The sequence below is a fragment of the Eurytemora carolleeae genome, unplaced genomic scaffold (genome assembly GCF_000591075.1).
Source record: "Eurytemora carolleeae unplaced genomic scaffold, Eaff_2.0 scaffold561, whole genome shotgun sequence".
NCBI lineage: Eukaryota > Metazoa > Arthropoda > Copepoda > Calanoida > Temoridae > Eurytemora > Eurytemora carolleeae.
This window is the reverse complement of record NW_019396938.1, coordinates 82,959-97,133: the sequence shown is the minus strand read 5'-3', so window position 1 is coordinate 97,133 and position 14,175 is coordinate 82,959. Positions and strand designations below refer to the sequence as shown.

The 14,175-nt window shown below is 33.4% G+C and overlaps 2 protein-coding genes and 1 long non-coding RNA gene across 3 annotated transcripts in view; all 3 read left to right on the top strand.

Moving 5' to 3' along the window:
- Positions 1 to 441: 441 nt before the first annotated feature.
- Positions 442 to 3,017, top strand: LOC111710330 (uncharacterized). The gene is made up of 2 exons (XR_002767035.1): positions 442 to 1,833; positions 2,988 to 3,017. It is a non-coding gene; the product is annotated as an uncharacterized LOC111710330 (long non-coding RNA).
- Positions 3,018 to 3,391: 374 nt separating this feature from the next.
- LOC111710324 (chromosome transmission fidelity protein 8 homolog) lies at positions 3,392 to 7,854 on the top strand. The gene is made up of 8 exons (XM_023484387.1): positions 3,392 to 3,408; positions 3,561 to 3,643; positions 4,296 to 4,397; positions 4,898 to 4,948; positions 5,036 to 5,537; positions 6,036 to 6,111; positions 6,792 to 6,822; positions 6,948 to 7,854. The coding sequence occupies exons 1-8, from the start codon at positions 3,392 to 3,394 to the stop codon at positions 7,001 to 7,003; spliced, it is 918 nt and encodes a 305-aa protein (XP_023340155.1). The 3' UTR covers positions 7,004 to 7,854.
- A 2,034-nt stretch (positions 7,855 to 9,888) lies between these two features.
- Positions 9,889 to 14,175, top strand: part of LOC111710323 (xaa-Pro dipeptidase) — a gene marked incomplete in the record, with an annotated part of 11,372 nt that continues 7,085 nt past the window's right edge. Inside the window, 5 exon segments of the mRNA XM_023484386.1 lie at positions 9,889 to 10,003; positions 10,638 to 10,683; positions 11,582 to 11,665; positions 12,702 to 12,806; positions 13,822 to 13,890. Coding sequence (XP_023340154.1) covers positions 9,918 to 10,003; positions 10,638 to 10,683; positions 11,582 to 11,665; positions 12,702 to 12,806; positions 13,822 to 13,890 — 390 coding nt within the window.

The window sequence follows — 14,175 nt, the reverse complement described above, 5'->3', positions numbered from 1 at the left end:
CCCCCCTCTCACTAGCAACGTTGTCACTTCATCCTCCGCCATTAAGCAGTTACGTCATATAAGGATTTTGAATATCCATTGCTAAGAAGACGACATTTCAAATACATTGGAGCGCATTCAGAGAACCTTACTTTACAAATTTGATAGGTCCTAAGTTTGGTGTTGAACCTGCAGGAGAGGGAGGACTCTCGGACGAACAGGAGAAAAGGATTTGGACTCTTACAGCACATAATAATCAATTAATCAAACAACTCAATGAGAAGGTAATAATTAATTAATTAAACAATTCAATTAAAAGGTAAAAAGGAATTTGAAGAAGTGTTTTTAAATTAAAAATAAAACTTTGACGGGAGTAAAGAAAATAAAATGATTACAATAAAATGATCTTGATCTTGATCTTGATCTTGATCTTGATCTTGATCTTGATCTTGATCTTATAGGTTAGTTCAGAGTGTCCTATTTAAACCATGTTTAGAGAATGTTGAGTGACCCACCACGTGTAAGAAGGCATGTTGGAATCACAACGGTACCCTTTAAACCTTCACCTGACCAACAATGTGGAAGCTTTTTCCTTTTTTCCTATCGCATAAACCTCAATTAAAAAGAATCAAGGATATCTCATTAGTTTTTGATCAGATAAGGGGTAAAGGGTACTGTTGAAAATAGAACAATTCACTCTACAAATAGAGGATCACTCAACAACTACATAACATATTCAGTCCCTTTATTCTTGGCTCGAATTAGGACACATTCTAGGATATAGTTAGGTAACAACAATGGAAACGAGAAAGACAACGGCAACGATAAATAACAACGATAAATAATGGCTACAAAAACTAACAGCAATGACGACGATAAATAATATCAACAACAACGGCAACGATAAACGAAATCAAGGGCAATGATAAATAATATCAACGATAAATAACATCAACGGCAACGATAAATAACAGTAATGACATTGATAAATACCAGCATTAACAACGATAAATAATATCTACGATAAATAAAATTAACGGCAACCATAAATAACATCAACGACAACAATAAATAACAGCAATGACAATGATAAATAATAGCAATGACAAGGATAAATTATATCAACGATAAAAATAGCAATGGCAACGATAAATAACAGCAAGGACAATGATAAATAATATCAACGATATCAACATCAACGGCAACAATAGATATCATCAACGGCAACGATAAATAACAGCAATGACATCGATAAATACCAGCATTAGCAATGATAAATAACATCAACTATAAGTAAAATCAACTGCAACGATAAATAACATCAACGGCAACAATAAATAACAGCAATGACCATTATAAATAATAGCAATGACAAGGATAAATTATATCAACGACAAATAATAGCAATGGCAATGATAAATAACAGCAATGACAATGATAAACAATATCAACGATAAATAACATCAATGGCAACGGTAAATACATAAACGGCAATGATAAATAACATCAACTGCATCGATAAATAACATCAACGGCAACAATAAATAATAGCAACGGCAATGATATATAAAAGCAGCAGCAACAATTAAATAGCAGCAACAGCAACAATAAATAGCAGCAACGGCAACGTCAAATAACAGCAACAACAACGATAAACACAGCAACGACAACAATTATTAACAGCAAGAACAAAGAGAAATAACAGCAACGGCAATGATAATCAAAAATATATTGATAACAATAACAATGATTTAGGGAGGAGGTGGAGAAGTTGAAAAAAGAAATACAAAGAATGAACGGAGAATCAAGATCACAAGAATCTTCATTAGAGTTTCAACGAAACGACTCCAGCCGGTATTATTTATATTATTTTATTTATTAGTTTTAAAACTAAGAAAGAAGAAACCCAATGTAAGAAAAAGTAAAAAAGAACAAAAACACTGATTACATGCCAAACAAAGGAGAAGAAAATAAAAAAAATGAGCAAAAACTTTTGATTTCTGGATATCGGGATTAATGCTTAATCCACTCTTTTTCTTTATCTGCTCGAGATTAAATAATGCTTGTTCTCTTGTTATTAATCTCCAGATTAATTGACTGATCAGGATTAAGGCTATCCCATTCAAAAGTTTTCATCTCTGGTTAAACTAATCGCAACAACATAAATTAAACATAAGATTGCGGAATGTATTCCACTTATTAGTCTCACTCAACACTAAACAGACAAATATTATAACTAATTCGGGGTAAAATAACCAAGTCAAAAACAAATTTTAACTCTCAAATTTTTAGCGCTTGATCTCGATATCCACTGTTATATCTTTTATATTTTATCACTGCAATTGGGTATCCTACGACTAAGTGCAGGGTACGATCACCACTGGGATATTTGAGGGGAATTGAATTAATCTGTAGGTATGAGCCCTTTCTCTCTTAAGATAGTGGTCGTGTAGTTCACGTACTTTGGGGGACGATATGTTGGCCGCTAGATGTCTCCTGCTAAATTCTTATCTGATAGATAGATCATTTCTCCGTACGCTTGACAACCAATATAGGAGACGTCAAATTGTAGACCAATTTAGTTTATGGAAGGAACGGTCTCTGGTTCTGAATAAGGGGAATAATTACAATGGAGCTTTAGAATTGGGTAACCTTGATCCCGATTGCTTAATCTGAATATCCAATGTGGACACTTTTATTTTCCTGCTTAATTCGCTCTTTTTTTATTTTTGGATATCTCTACCAGATTCTGACCAATAAGATTTATTTCATAAAATGGCGCGTAAAATATGAAATTTCATGGCTTCTGATTGGCTGTTCGGGATTCTGCATATGATTCTCATCGATGAATACTATACACTTTTCAGGATACAAACTAAAGATTATATAGTTTTTAGATTATCAAATTTAAAGTAGATGAAGTATTTATCTCAATATCTAAAATTCTAAAGTTTTCAGCTCTGATCATCTATATTTAATAGGAATATATTGATTATTTATATTTTTAGGAATATATTGACGTCTTTAAAAAATCAAAATGAAGAAACACTAAGAAACCTCTCCCAGGTATTTGTTTATTCATTTCTTCATTTNGATCCGTTGGATCCACAAGATTTTGGCTTCCTGGATCCGGATCAGGAAAAATATGCGGATCCACGGATCCGGATCCAAAGGGCAAAATATCAACTAAAAACTGCAAAAAAAAATTTAATCTCAACCCAAATCTGAACTATTGAAAAAAGAGAGAATATAAAAATTTCCTAATTTCTGAATGGTTAAACAAGTTTTAGCAAAAAATTAAGCGAAAAAAATAAGACAAAAAATTTAAAAATTTTGCTTTGTTAAAAAAATTCAGTCAATTTTATGGAAATAACCTAGATCCGGATCCGGATCCTTTTTTATTCAGTGCGGAATGCGGATCCAAGATCCGTATCCGCATCAAAATTAAATGGATCCTAAGCACTGCCCCTACCCCCGCATCTTCAAATATCATTCCACATTTCCAATATGTTTCTAAAAATATATGAAATTATGGCTTAATGACAGTCATGTGACAGTTCCTTAATACTTAACAATTTCAGGCCTGGCGGAGGGTTTGGTGGACTGGGACTTGGTGGACTCGACAGTGATCCTTTTGGACTTCGTTCAATGAGTATGAACTCAGGTAGGAGTTTTTAACCTCGAGGGAAAGGGGGGGGGGGCGAATTCCCAGTCTTTATCAGATCCCCTTATAAAATATGAAAGGATAGGGCAGCAGGATTGTTGATAGTACGTCCCTAAGATGAGGTCAATTCTTCCTTTAATTCTATAATATTTCTTTAATCCTTTACTCCTGCAATATCCCAAGTTTAATCCTATATTATTTCTTTAATCCTGTAATATTCCTGACAGTCCTAAGCCTAAAAACTCTCCAGAAGAAATTCTGTGGCTTCGTATTGTATAATGGATAAACAATCCAATCCTGTAATATTCCTTAAATCCTGTAATATTCCTTTAAACCTGTAATATTCCTTTAATCCTGTAATATTCCTTTAATCCTGAAATATTTCATTAATTCGGTAATATTCCTATAATCTTATAATATTCCTTTAATCCTGTAATATTCCTTTAATCCTGTAATATTCCTTTAATCCTGTAATATTCCTTTAATCCTGTAATATTCCTTTAATCCTGTAATATTCCTTTAATCCTGTAATATTTCTTTAATCCTGAAATATTCCATTAATTCGGTAATATTCCTATAATCTTATAATATTCCTTTAATCCAGTAATATTCCTTTAATCCTGTAATATTCCTTTAATCCTGTAATATTTAGGTCCTGATTTAAAGCCTGTCACCTCCTCTATGTTCGGAGCTATTGGTACTGACTTTACTCGACCTCCAGCTATTAGTAAATCAGCTTCAGCTTCCACAATAGGCTAGTGACAATAACTTTTGAATGTCAAGAACTGAGTTTAACTCGTTTTTTAATTAAATTAAGCCTTTCCCCTCTGTGCCTGTACGTTCAATGATGGGGTCATTGAAAAATCAAAAACATTCAAGTTTAGTTTAAGAGAGACTTGTAATTTTTAAAGATTGGCTTTTGTATACAAAACTGACTGGGAACTGGGAACTTTTGAATGGTGGATATCAGGATTAATGCTTGATCCACTCTTTTTCTTAATCTCCAGATTAAATATGGCTTGTTCTCCTCATGTTATTAATCTCCAGATTAATTAACCGATGGGGATTAAGGATATCCCATTCTAAAGTTTTCAGCTCAGTTAATCTCATTAAGTAAGTTATAGTTAAAGTTTAGAAGTTATGTAGCTTAACTAATATACATTTATTATATTCCAACTATGAAATGTTAAAAATATCACTTTCTTGTATCTCATTTTTTAAAGTCAACATTTTTCAACGATATCTCTTTTAAAGGAATGAATGGTTCGGGTGCAGGCCAAGGACAGCATCCATCAAATTTTCTTGGTAAAACAATTTTTAGACATCGAACACAACGACTTCTTTATAATTTGAATTTTTTAAATTCGGTAAAATGAAAATTCCTTTCTTTAGGAGGTTTTCAGCCGTCTTTAAACAGGCCTGTCTTTCCACCAATGGTCCCTGGACTTCCCACTAATCCTCTGGGTCCTGGACTAACCTCTAATATCTCTACTCTATCTAATCCTTCTCTGGGATTTTCCAGTCCTTTGAATAGTTCTCTCAGCTCCTCTCTTCTTCCTCAAACTAGTTTTATGGGCCAGGGGTCCCTAGGTCTTGGTCAGAGCCCGTTCGGGTCGAATCCGGGACATTTTGGGTCCAATCCGGGTCCTTTTGGGTCTAACCCGGGTCCTTTTGGGTCCAATCCGGGCTCTTTAGGATCTTTTCAAGGGTTGAATTCTGCTCAAAACAATCCTGGTTTAAATCCGGTATTTAATTCCTCCTCCTCTCTTTCTAAACTTGCCTCCGGTGTATCTGGAGGAGGCCAGGCTCCGATAGGATCTCAGGGATCGGCTCCGAGCTCCGGACCTGGAACTCCGGCTCCAACAGGGAAGCCAAGTTCTGCTTCCGCTATCAGGTATATTGAATTGTACTGAATTGTACTGTACTGTACTGTACTGTACTGTACTGTACTGTACTGTACTGTACTGTACTGTACTGTACTGTACTGTACTGTACTGTACTGTACTGTACTGTACTGTACTGTACTGTACTGTACTGTACTGTACTGTACTGTACTGTACTGTACTGTACTGTAATGTATTGTACGGCACTGTACTGTACGGTACTGTACTGTACGGTACTGTACAATACGGTACTGTACGGTACGGTACTGTACAATACAGTACTGTACGGTACTGTACCATACTGTACTGTACTGTACTGTACTTTACTGTACGGTACTGAACGGTACTGTACATGTACTGTACATGTTCTGTACCATACTGTACTGGACTGCACTGCAATGCTTTGGTTCTTGACAAATTTAATTGAGCGAAATCCTGATTTATTGATTGATTAAATTGTTGGTTGATTGTTGATTGATTGATTGATTGATTTCAAATATAATTTCTAGGCAGGAGCAGTTGGTGCGTAAACTAGTTTCCAGTATTCCAGGTTCTTCAGAGGACAGTGTTAAACGTTATATTCAGGTAACTTTTTCCTAGACTAGACACCTCCCCCCCCCCCGCGCACTCCTTTATCCTTTAATAATAATAATAATCGCTGTCAAACCTTCAATCTAGGTTGTAGGCTTGAGCTCCCCGCCGTTTAAGTTCCATTGAATCAACCCAGTTATGAGCTGAGTGTAAATTCAGAGGTGGGGCACAAGCCTATTGACCCTTCTGTACACTCTCAGATACCTAATGATCCTGTTGGTATCACTAGTATGTTGAGATGTTCGTGATGAATATTTTGAGATTGAAGATTGACAGCGATCTCTAAGTTGATATCATTCACTACATTAAACTGAAGGAGTGCCAATTCTGGTCCAGCCATTTTAACTCATTGAATTTTTCTGTTATATATACGTATTATTCCCAGATAAATCCTTTACTGATTGTGAACCATCCATTTGGTCTTAAAACCATGTATACCTATATACATAGCTTTTTATAATAAAGCCTTTAATGCTTGTTAAAATCCTTATTGTTTTTAATACTGTTCTATAATCCTTGTTGTCAAAAAAATTAATTATATGTACGGCTTAAGATCTGTACAGTCGTACATTTTAATTTGAAATAAAGTCGAAATTTTCAGTATATTATTTTTTGTTAATTAATTAATTAATTAATTAATTAATTGTTATTAATTAATTTTTGTTTCATTCAAGGTCCTTCGTGATCAGCATGGAAAGTTATCAGGTTACTTTTCTATTAATAAATCCAAAATGCAACAATTCTCAGTTTTCGTTTTGTTTTATTTTATCATTTTTTACATTTTACACTCTTAGAAAACAATAATAAACAAGTTAAGATTAATTGTTAAGGTTGGCCGACCAGCAAGATTGTGGCGGAGATAACTCAGCTAATGCAGCAGGGATAGAACAGCTGATTATGGGTCAGCTTTTTTTAAAAGTTAGCTGATTCCAGTAAATCCTCGTAATCTTATCGGAGGCAGCTGCCGCCATTTTGTTTAATTGTACCGTTTGAAATGTTGATTTTAATACTTAATTTGATATAAATTTCAGAATAGCGAAGAGAAATTCCTTGTTTGTATTTGTACCCCGTCAAAAAGAATTTCCCTGGAATTTTCGAGAAAAAAAGTTCGCTCAACTAATTGACTTATGTACCTTAAAAAGTCTCAACAAATGTTGTGTATTATATATAAATGTGATTTTTTTTGATCATGTTCTCCTTTTAAAGAACCCGATTTGTATTTTGTAATTTTGGATAAAGATTTTAAAATTTTATGAAAATTATTGGGGAAAAAGGGTTGGGAAAAGCGTGATTTTGAACTAACTAACATTCCGTTGTTAATTTCATTACACCCTCCATTTTTATACTCCATTTTAGTAAGAATTTACCCGCCATTTCAATACAAATCTAACCGCCATTTGGAATATAAATTATATAATTTACAATTTTGAAACAGAAATTTTCATCCGCCATTTTGTAATTTTTAATACAAATTTAGTTTCTTTGTAAATTTTTATATTCCATCTTATAAATTTTGAAAATTACATTTTCTTTCTGTGGTCTAAGTTCAAATGTTAAAAGCATTTGGATGTACAGATCATAGACTTTAGAAAGAAATTTTCCTCAACTTTTAGTCGAGGTTTTTTTTATTATAATTTTGTAAATTTTACCAGCATTTATGTTACGATAAACTACAAAATGTAAAGTAATAGCGGCTAAAATGTAGCCCAGAAATATAGGTTTTTTAATGTATAATAATTAGTATTTAGTTTTTTTTATTCATAGCATTTTTTAAAGATTATTATTATAATAATAATTTGAAATGTTATAGTGCAAATTGTGTTTGCTGACTTGAACGATTGGCTTGTTAAAGGGACTGTACGCGTTATTTTAGTGACCCTCTATGTCAAGATGGCAATGCCCGATATACAACAATACTCTTAAAATTTGTGTCTGATCAAGCCCGAATTAGATATCTATTTTTTTGTTTGTTTCTGTAAACTGTACATTTTCAGTTGCAATAGTGACTTGCACTTTCACATTTCTTACTTATAAGAAAGCTGCGGTTAAACCGTTAGAATTAGCACTTAGAAAAACGACAGTAACGTTGCAAGGGTAACGTTTAAATCGGGCATCGTCATTTTTGATTTTAGGGTCACTTGAAATAAAATTTAATCCTGTATTAGTAAATTCCCGTGAGGGGTTAGAATTGTATAATCAAAGTTTAAGTTTACGTGCAAAACAATTTTTAACATTAGTTTAATTGATAATTACAAGGAATTAGCTTACCGTCCGAAATTGCAATATTATTGAGATTTGTTTCAAGGATGCATTTGATACCTATCAGACGTTTTTACGGTGCATATTTGTTCAGCAAGAGCGCACTTGAGATCTTTAAAATCCTCATAGATTGTTCATTTTGGGGGATGATTTAGAGAAAAGGTTTTATTTAAATTACTCAATGACGCCCACGAAAAATTAAAAAAAAAACATTACTGTAGACTAATTAGTTGTTAAGAAACAGGTTGAGAAAATAAAAATTAACGCTTATTATCGAAAATAAATAATATTATTCAGCTTTTGGTTTCTGAAATGTCTCAATGTTCAAAACCATTTTTTAGATTTCCCGGGATTTTTCATGAAAAGACGACATTTGAAGAATTTAAAGAAACTGCGAACAAATTCATAAAAAAAGAAAACTAATATAATGATGAAAAAGATACAATTGATTCTAACATTGATTTAATGACAAATTTAAAATAAGAAATATGTTCCTAAACATCTTATTGGCTTACTGTAAACATGTTGTTACATTTTTCTCAAAATCATCCCTCCAAAATGGACAATCAATGCGGATTTTAAATATTGAATTTGCGCTCTTGCTTAAAAAATATGCATCTTAAAAACGTTTGATAGTTCTCAAATAAATCCTGAAAATTTTTTCATTAACACTGCCATCTCAGTTCAATTCTACCCTACATTGCAGTTCACTCCCTTTAAATGATAAAGTTTAAAAGAACTGTGTTTAATTTTAGCAGTTATCTCTACAGTCTCTTATCTTATTCTATCAAATCAAACAATTTGAGATAATTGATAGTCGTGGCTAACAGTTGAAGCTTTAAGAATTATTATGGAGGGTTGGGGTGGGTTGCAATCGTTGCAACCCAAATCTATGAAACCTAATTAAGTTTTGAAACTATCTTAAGTACGTTTTGAAACTATCGGGTTTATCTGATGTTACTGTAAACCTTTCTCCGCGGACCTGAAAAATAACATTCTCTGGCTGTGTTGCACAGTGCACATGCAGAAGGCTCCACCTAAGAACCCAAGTTCCCTTTTCTGTTACTGAGTTCCCTGAAGAAGGTTTGATCAAATCTCTTTACAAAAACACCGGTTAGAAAAAAAACATGTCAGTTAAGATTTGAGGCATCATTATTTTTAAGTTGACAATTATAGAAGTAAATTTAATTGTTAAAATTTTGCTTTATTAAAGTTTAAAAGGAAACTGATATTCTAGAAAAAAAACGAGGTTTAGTCGGTACGTTTATTTGAGGTGAAAGATTACTTGTGATTTATTAAATTTCCCAATATTTTGGGAGGTTTAAGAAGAAAGGGACTGTTGAAATTGGCACCTTTAACCGCCATTTTTTAGTATATCGGCACCTCGCGATTCAAAAATGGCAAATATTACCCCTGTTAAAATGGCATTTTTAAATTGTTACTTTTACACCCAATTGTTTCCAGTAAAATTGGGCGTTTTCGATTAAAAATGGCAATTTTAGTGAATTGGCGCTGGAAATGTGGGCTTTTCAGAAAACAAAATGGCCGAAGCTAATCCTAGAAACGGGTTCTTCAGCATGGGTCAGAAGACCCTGGCGGTTCCTATGGAATTGTTCGCAGAAAACAGGTTAAATACAAATCATTGTCACAATGTCAACCACGAACACAGTTTTTAAAATGTGTTTAATTTTATCAGGAATCCGATTTAAGTTTTGATTAGTTCTATTGTTTTGTTTTCAAATGAAGTAATAAAGAATTTTAAAGATTTTTTCAAAATGAATTTTTTCCATAGAAGTTTTACAAGGAACTAAAATCCGTTGCAGAAGGTTTTAAAAAATCCTCGAAATTTGCTGATTTTTGTAAAGGATTAATTTAAACTGGTTTTACCCGGTGTCAACAGATTTTTTCTTTCAAACTTTAACGAAATACAGAATTTGATTTAAATGGACTGTAGATGTAATTTGAAGTGACCCTTCATTAATGTTTGATTCACAGTGGTACCCTTTACACATTAGTCTGGTCAAAAATGACGGAAACATCTGTGTTTTTCTTTCTTAAAATTGATAATATTCCGTTGTGGTTAGGTGACTGCAGATTTTAGCACAAGGAATATGAGGAAGGAAATTAATTGAGAAATCTCTTTTTAAGATAGAAGAACGGCGATATCTTTTTTAAATTTTTAAATCTTCCATGTTTAACTTTGTTATAAGAGGATCAGTTGAAATTACGTATACAGTCCCTTTAAGTAAAATTTACTTTAGGCGAAGATTAGTTGCGAGCCTGAATAAGAACAAGAAAGTTTCCAAGGAATACACAACATGATTTAAATTCTTATTTGCATTTTGAATGTCCAAGAGTAAATTATTTGAAGCGCCTGTACAATTTTGATGATCTGTATGATCAAGATGATGTTGTTGGTTATGTGTAGGGTAGTACTGTTCTCCTTCAAGGAGGCGGAGATCATGATAATGTTTATGATGATGATGATGATGATGTTGATGATCAGGATGATGATGATGATGTTGTTGGTTGTGTGTAGGGTAGTGCTGTTCTCCTTCAAGGAGGAGGAGATCATGATGATGTTTATGATGATGATGATGATGTTGTTGGTTGTGTGTAGGGTAGTGCTGTTCTCCTTCAAGGAGGAGGAGATCATGATGATGTTTATAATGATGATGATGATATTGATGATCAGGATGATGATGGTGATTTTGTTGGTTGTGTGTAGGGTAGTGCTGTTCTCCTTCAAGGAGGAGGAGATCATGATGATGTTTATGATGATGATGATGATGATGATGATGTTGATGATCAGGATGAGGATGATGATTTTGTTGGTTTGTAGGGTAGTGCTGTTCTCCTTCAAGGAGGAGGAGATCATGATGATGTTTATGATGATGATGATGATGTTGATGATCAGGATGATGATGTTAATGGTTGTGTGTAGGGTAATGTGGTTCTCCTACATGTTGATGTTGATGTTGATGTTGATGTTGATGTTGATGTTGATGTTGATGTTGATGTTGATGTTGATGTTGATGTTGATGTTGATGATGTTGATGTTGATGTTGATGTTGATGTTGGTGTTGATGTTGATGTTGATGTCGATGATGAGGACGATGAGGATGATGAGGATGATGAGGATGATGAGGATGATGAGGATGATGAGGATGATGAGGATGATGAGGATGATGTTTGTTGTGTGTAGGGTAGTGTTGTCCTCCTTCAAGGAGGAGGAGATCAAGGAGTGTGTGAGGGAGATAGTAGTGATGTTGGTCCAGTCTTTAGACAGGTATTCAATCCATTTATTTATTTTGATATTTATTTTCAGGGGTGTATATTTTCTCGAAAAATATTTCCCCCCTCACCTTTTGAGCATAATTTTTTCTCTCAGAAGTTTGTAAGTTTTTTAAGGCTTTATTTGCTGAATCGGGAAAAAACTAATGATTTTGTGGGAAAAATATTAAGAAGAATGAACAACTTTTTATGTTCAATTTTTCATTATATTTGTACACATTCTCAGGAAATTCAACTATAAATCTTTATTTAAGTTTTTTTAAACAAAAATGATTATATTTTTATAATAAACATTCGACAAAAACATCGCAAAATTAGACAAAAACATCCATGGGACCTTTAAGGTCCTAGAACCTGAGTTCTTTGCTGCCATTGATTATATTGATTAGGAATCCTACTTCCATTGGCCCTTTGAGGTCTTAGAACCTGACTTCTTTGCTGCCATTGATTTTTATTGATTAGGAATCCTATTTCCATTGGCCCTTTGAGGTCTGAGAACCTGACTTCTTTGCTGCCATTGATTTTTATTGATTAGGAATCCTACTTCCATTGGACCTTTAGGGTCCTAGAACCTGACCTTCTTTGCTGCCATTGATTTTTATTGATTATGAATCCTACTTCCATTGGGCCTTAGGGGTCCTGGAACCTGACGTCTTTGCTGCCATTGATTTTTATTATATGAATCCTACTTCCATTGTACCTTTAGGGTCCTAGAACCTGACTTCTTTGCTGCCATTGATTTTTATTTATTAGGAATCCTACTTCCATTGGGCCTTTGGGGTCCTAGAACCTGACTTCTTTATATTGATTAGGAATCCTACTTCCATTGGGCCTTTGGGGTCCTAGAACCTGACTTCTTTGCTGCCATTGATTTTTATTGATTAGGAACCCTACTTCCATTGGACCTTTGGGGTCCTAGAACCTGACTTCTTTGCTGCCATTGATCTTTATTGATCAGGACTTCTACTTCCACTGGGCCTTTTGGGCCCTAGAACCCTGAGTTCTTTGCTGCCATTGATTATATTGATTAGGAATCCTACTTCCATTGGGCCTTTGGGGTCCTAGAACCTGACTTCTTTGGTGCTATTGATCTCAGTACAGGGAGATCAATCCTTTACCAGCCTAGACTACCAGAGGTAATGGTCACCAAGTTTCCAAATATAATAAAGGGACTGGTCAGTGGTCACCCTGTTTCTAAATATTATAAAGTGACTGGTCACCAAATTTCCAAATATAATAAAGGGACTGGTCACCAAGTTTCCAAATATAATAAAGGGACTGGTCACCAAGTTTTTAAATATAATAAAGGGACTGGCCATCAAGTTTGAAACAAATGGAGGTTTGGAATCAAATTTTCCCATAGTGACCCTTCAAGTGAATAATTAAACTTTTTGTTAAATACCTTTTTTTCTTTTTAAAAAGTGCAATTTTTATGAAGGCTGAAAGAAGAAAAAAGTTAACAATTAAAGATAGCTTAGGACAGCTTTAGTCAATGAGCATTGAACATGGTCTGTCCCGTTCTTGGGAAAATGTAGATTTGGGAAGTTGCAAGGAACAGCACGGAAAGTTTCCAGGAATAATATCTTAAAAAATATAAATTGGACGAACTATTATTAGAAAAATATAACTAGGACGAACTATGATTAGTAAAATATAACTAGGACGAACTATTATTAGTAAAATATAACTAGGACGAACTTTGATTAGTAAAATATAACTAGGACGAACTTTGATTAGTAAAATATAACTAGGACGAACTATGATTAGTAAAATATAACTAGGACGAACTATGATTAGTAAAATATAACTAGGACGAACTATGATTAGTAAAATATAACTAGGGCGAACTATGATCAGTAAAATATATCTATTTAATTTATTCAATATTTTAAAGAAATTATTTTTGGGTGGGTGTTTCTATCTATACAATGAAGATGACTTTTCTATTTAAGTTTTTATTTTTAACAAGCTTTTTTCAAATTACAAGTTAACAAAGAGGAGATGTTAATTGACAGATTCTCCTTGTTCCATGTTTATGTGTATCGATGCTGTTTAAAAGCTTGGAAGAAATCAAGTTGAAATTGCAAGTCGTCTTCCTTGTATTGATATGAAGACAATTGTAATATATATATGATAACACTTGTTGTTAAGGATTATGCTATTATTATGGGACATATTCCCACTGCAGCTGAAATTCAGGAAAGATACAGAGTGGATGAGGTAAAGTAGATATTTTATTTATATATTAATAATAATAATTGGGGGTCTTTCACGATCTTTTTCATTTCATTTCATTTCATATATATATATAAATACAGAGCGTCCCATATCATATTAGATTCTCTCCAATACCAAAATAAACCCATAATACTCGAAAAACTTATCATTTTCCGCAAGAAAATTCTTATATAAGCCTTATGTTATTTTTCAAAATGATTCATTCAAATGAAATTTTCTAATTAGTCCCGAAAATCGTAATTTAGACTCGTTCTCGGTCTAAAATGA

Excerpts from the sequence above, each read along its gene's own strand:
- LOC111710324 (XM_023484387.1), top strand. Across the intron at positions 4,398-4,897 it reads AGCTTCAGCTTCCACAATAG|GAATGAATGGTTCGGGTGCA; the intron begins GCTAGTGACAAT and ends TCTCTTTTAAAG. Across the intron at positions 6,112-6,791 it reads GTGTTAAACGTTATATTCAG|GTCCTTCGTGATCAGCATGG; the intron begins GTAACTTTTTCC and ends GTTTCATTCAAG.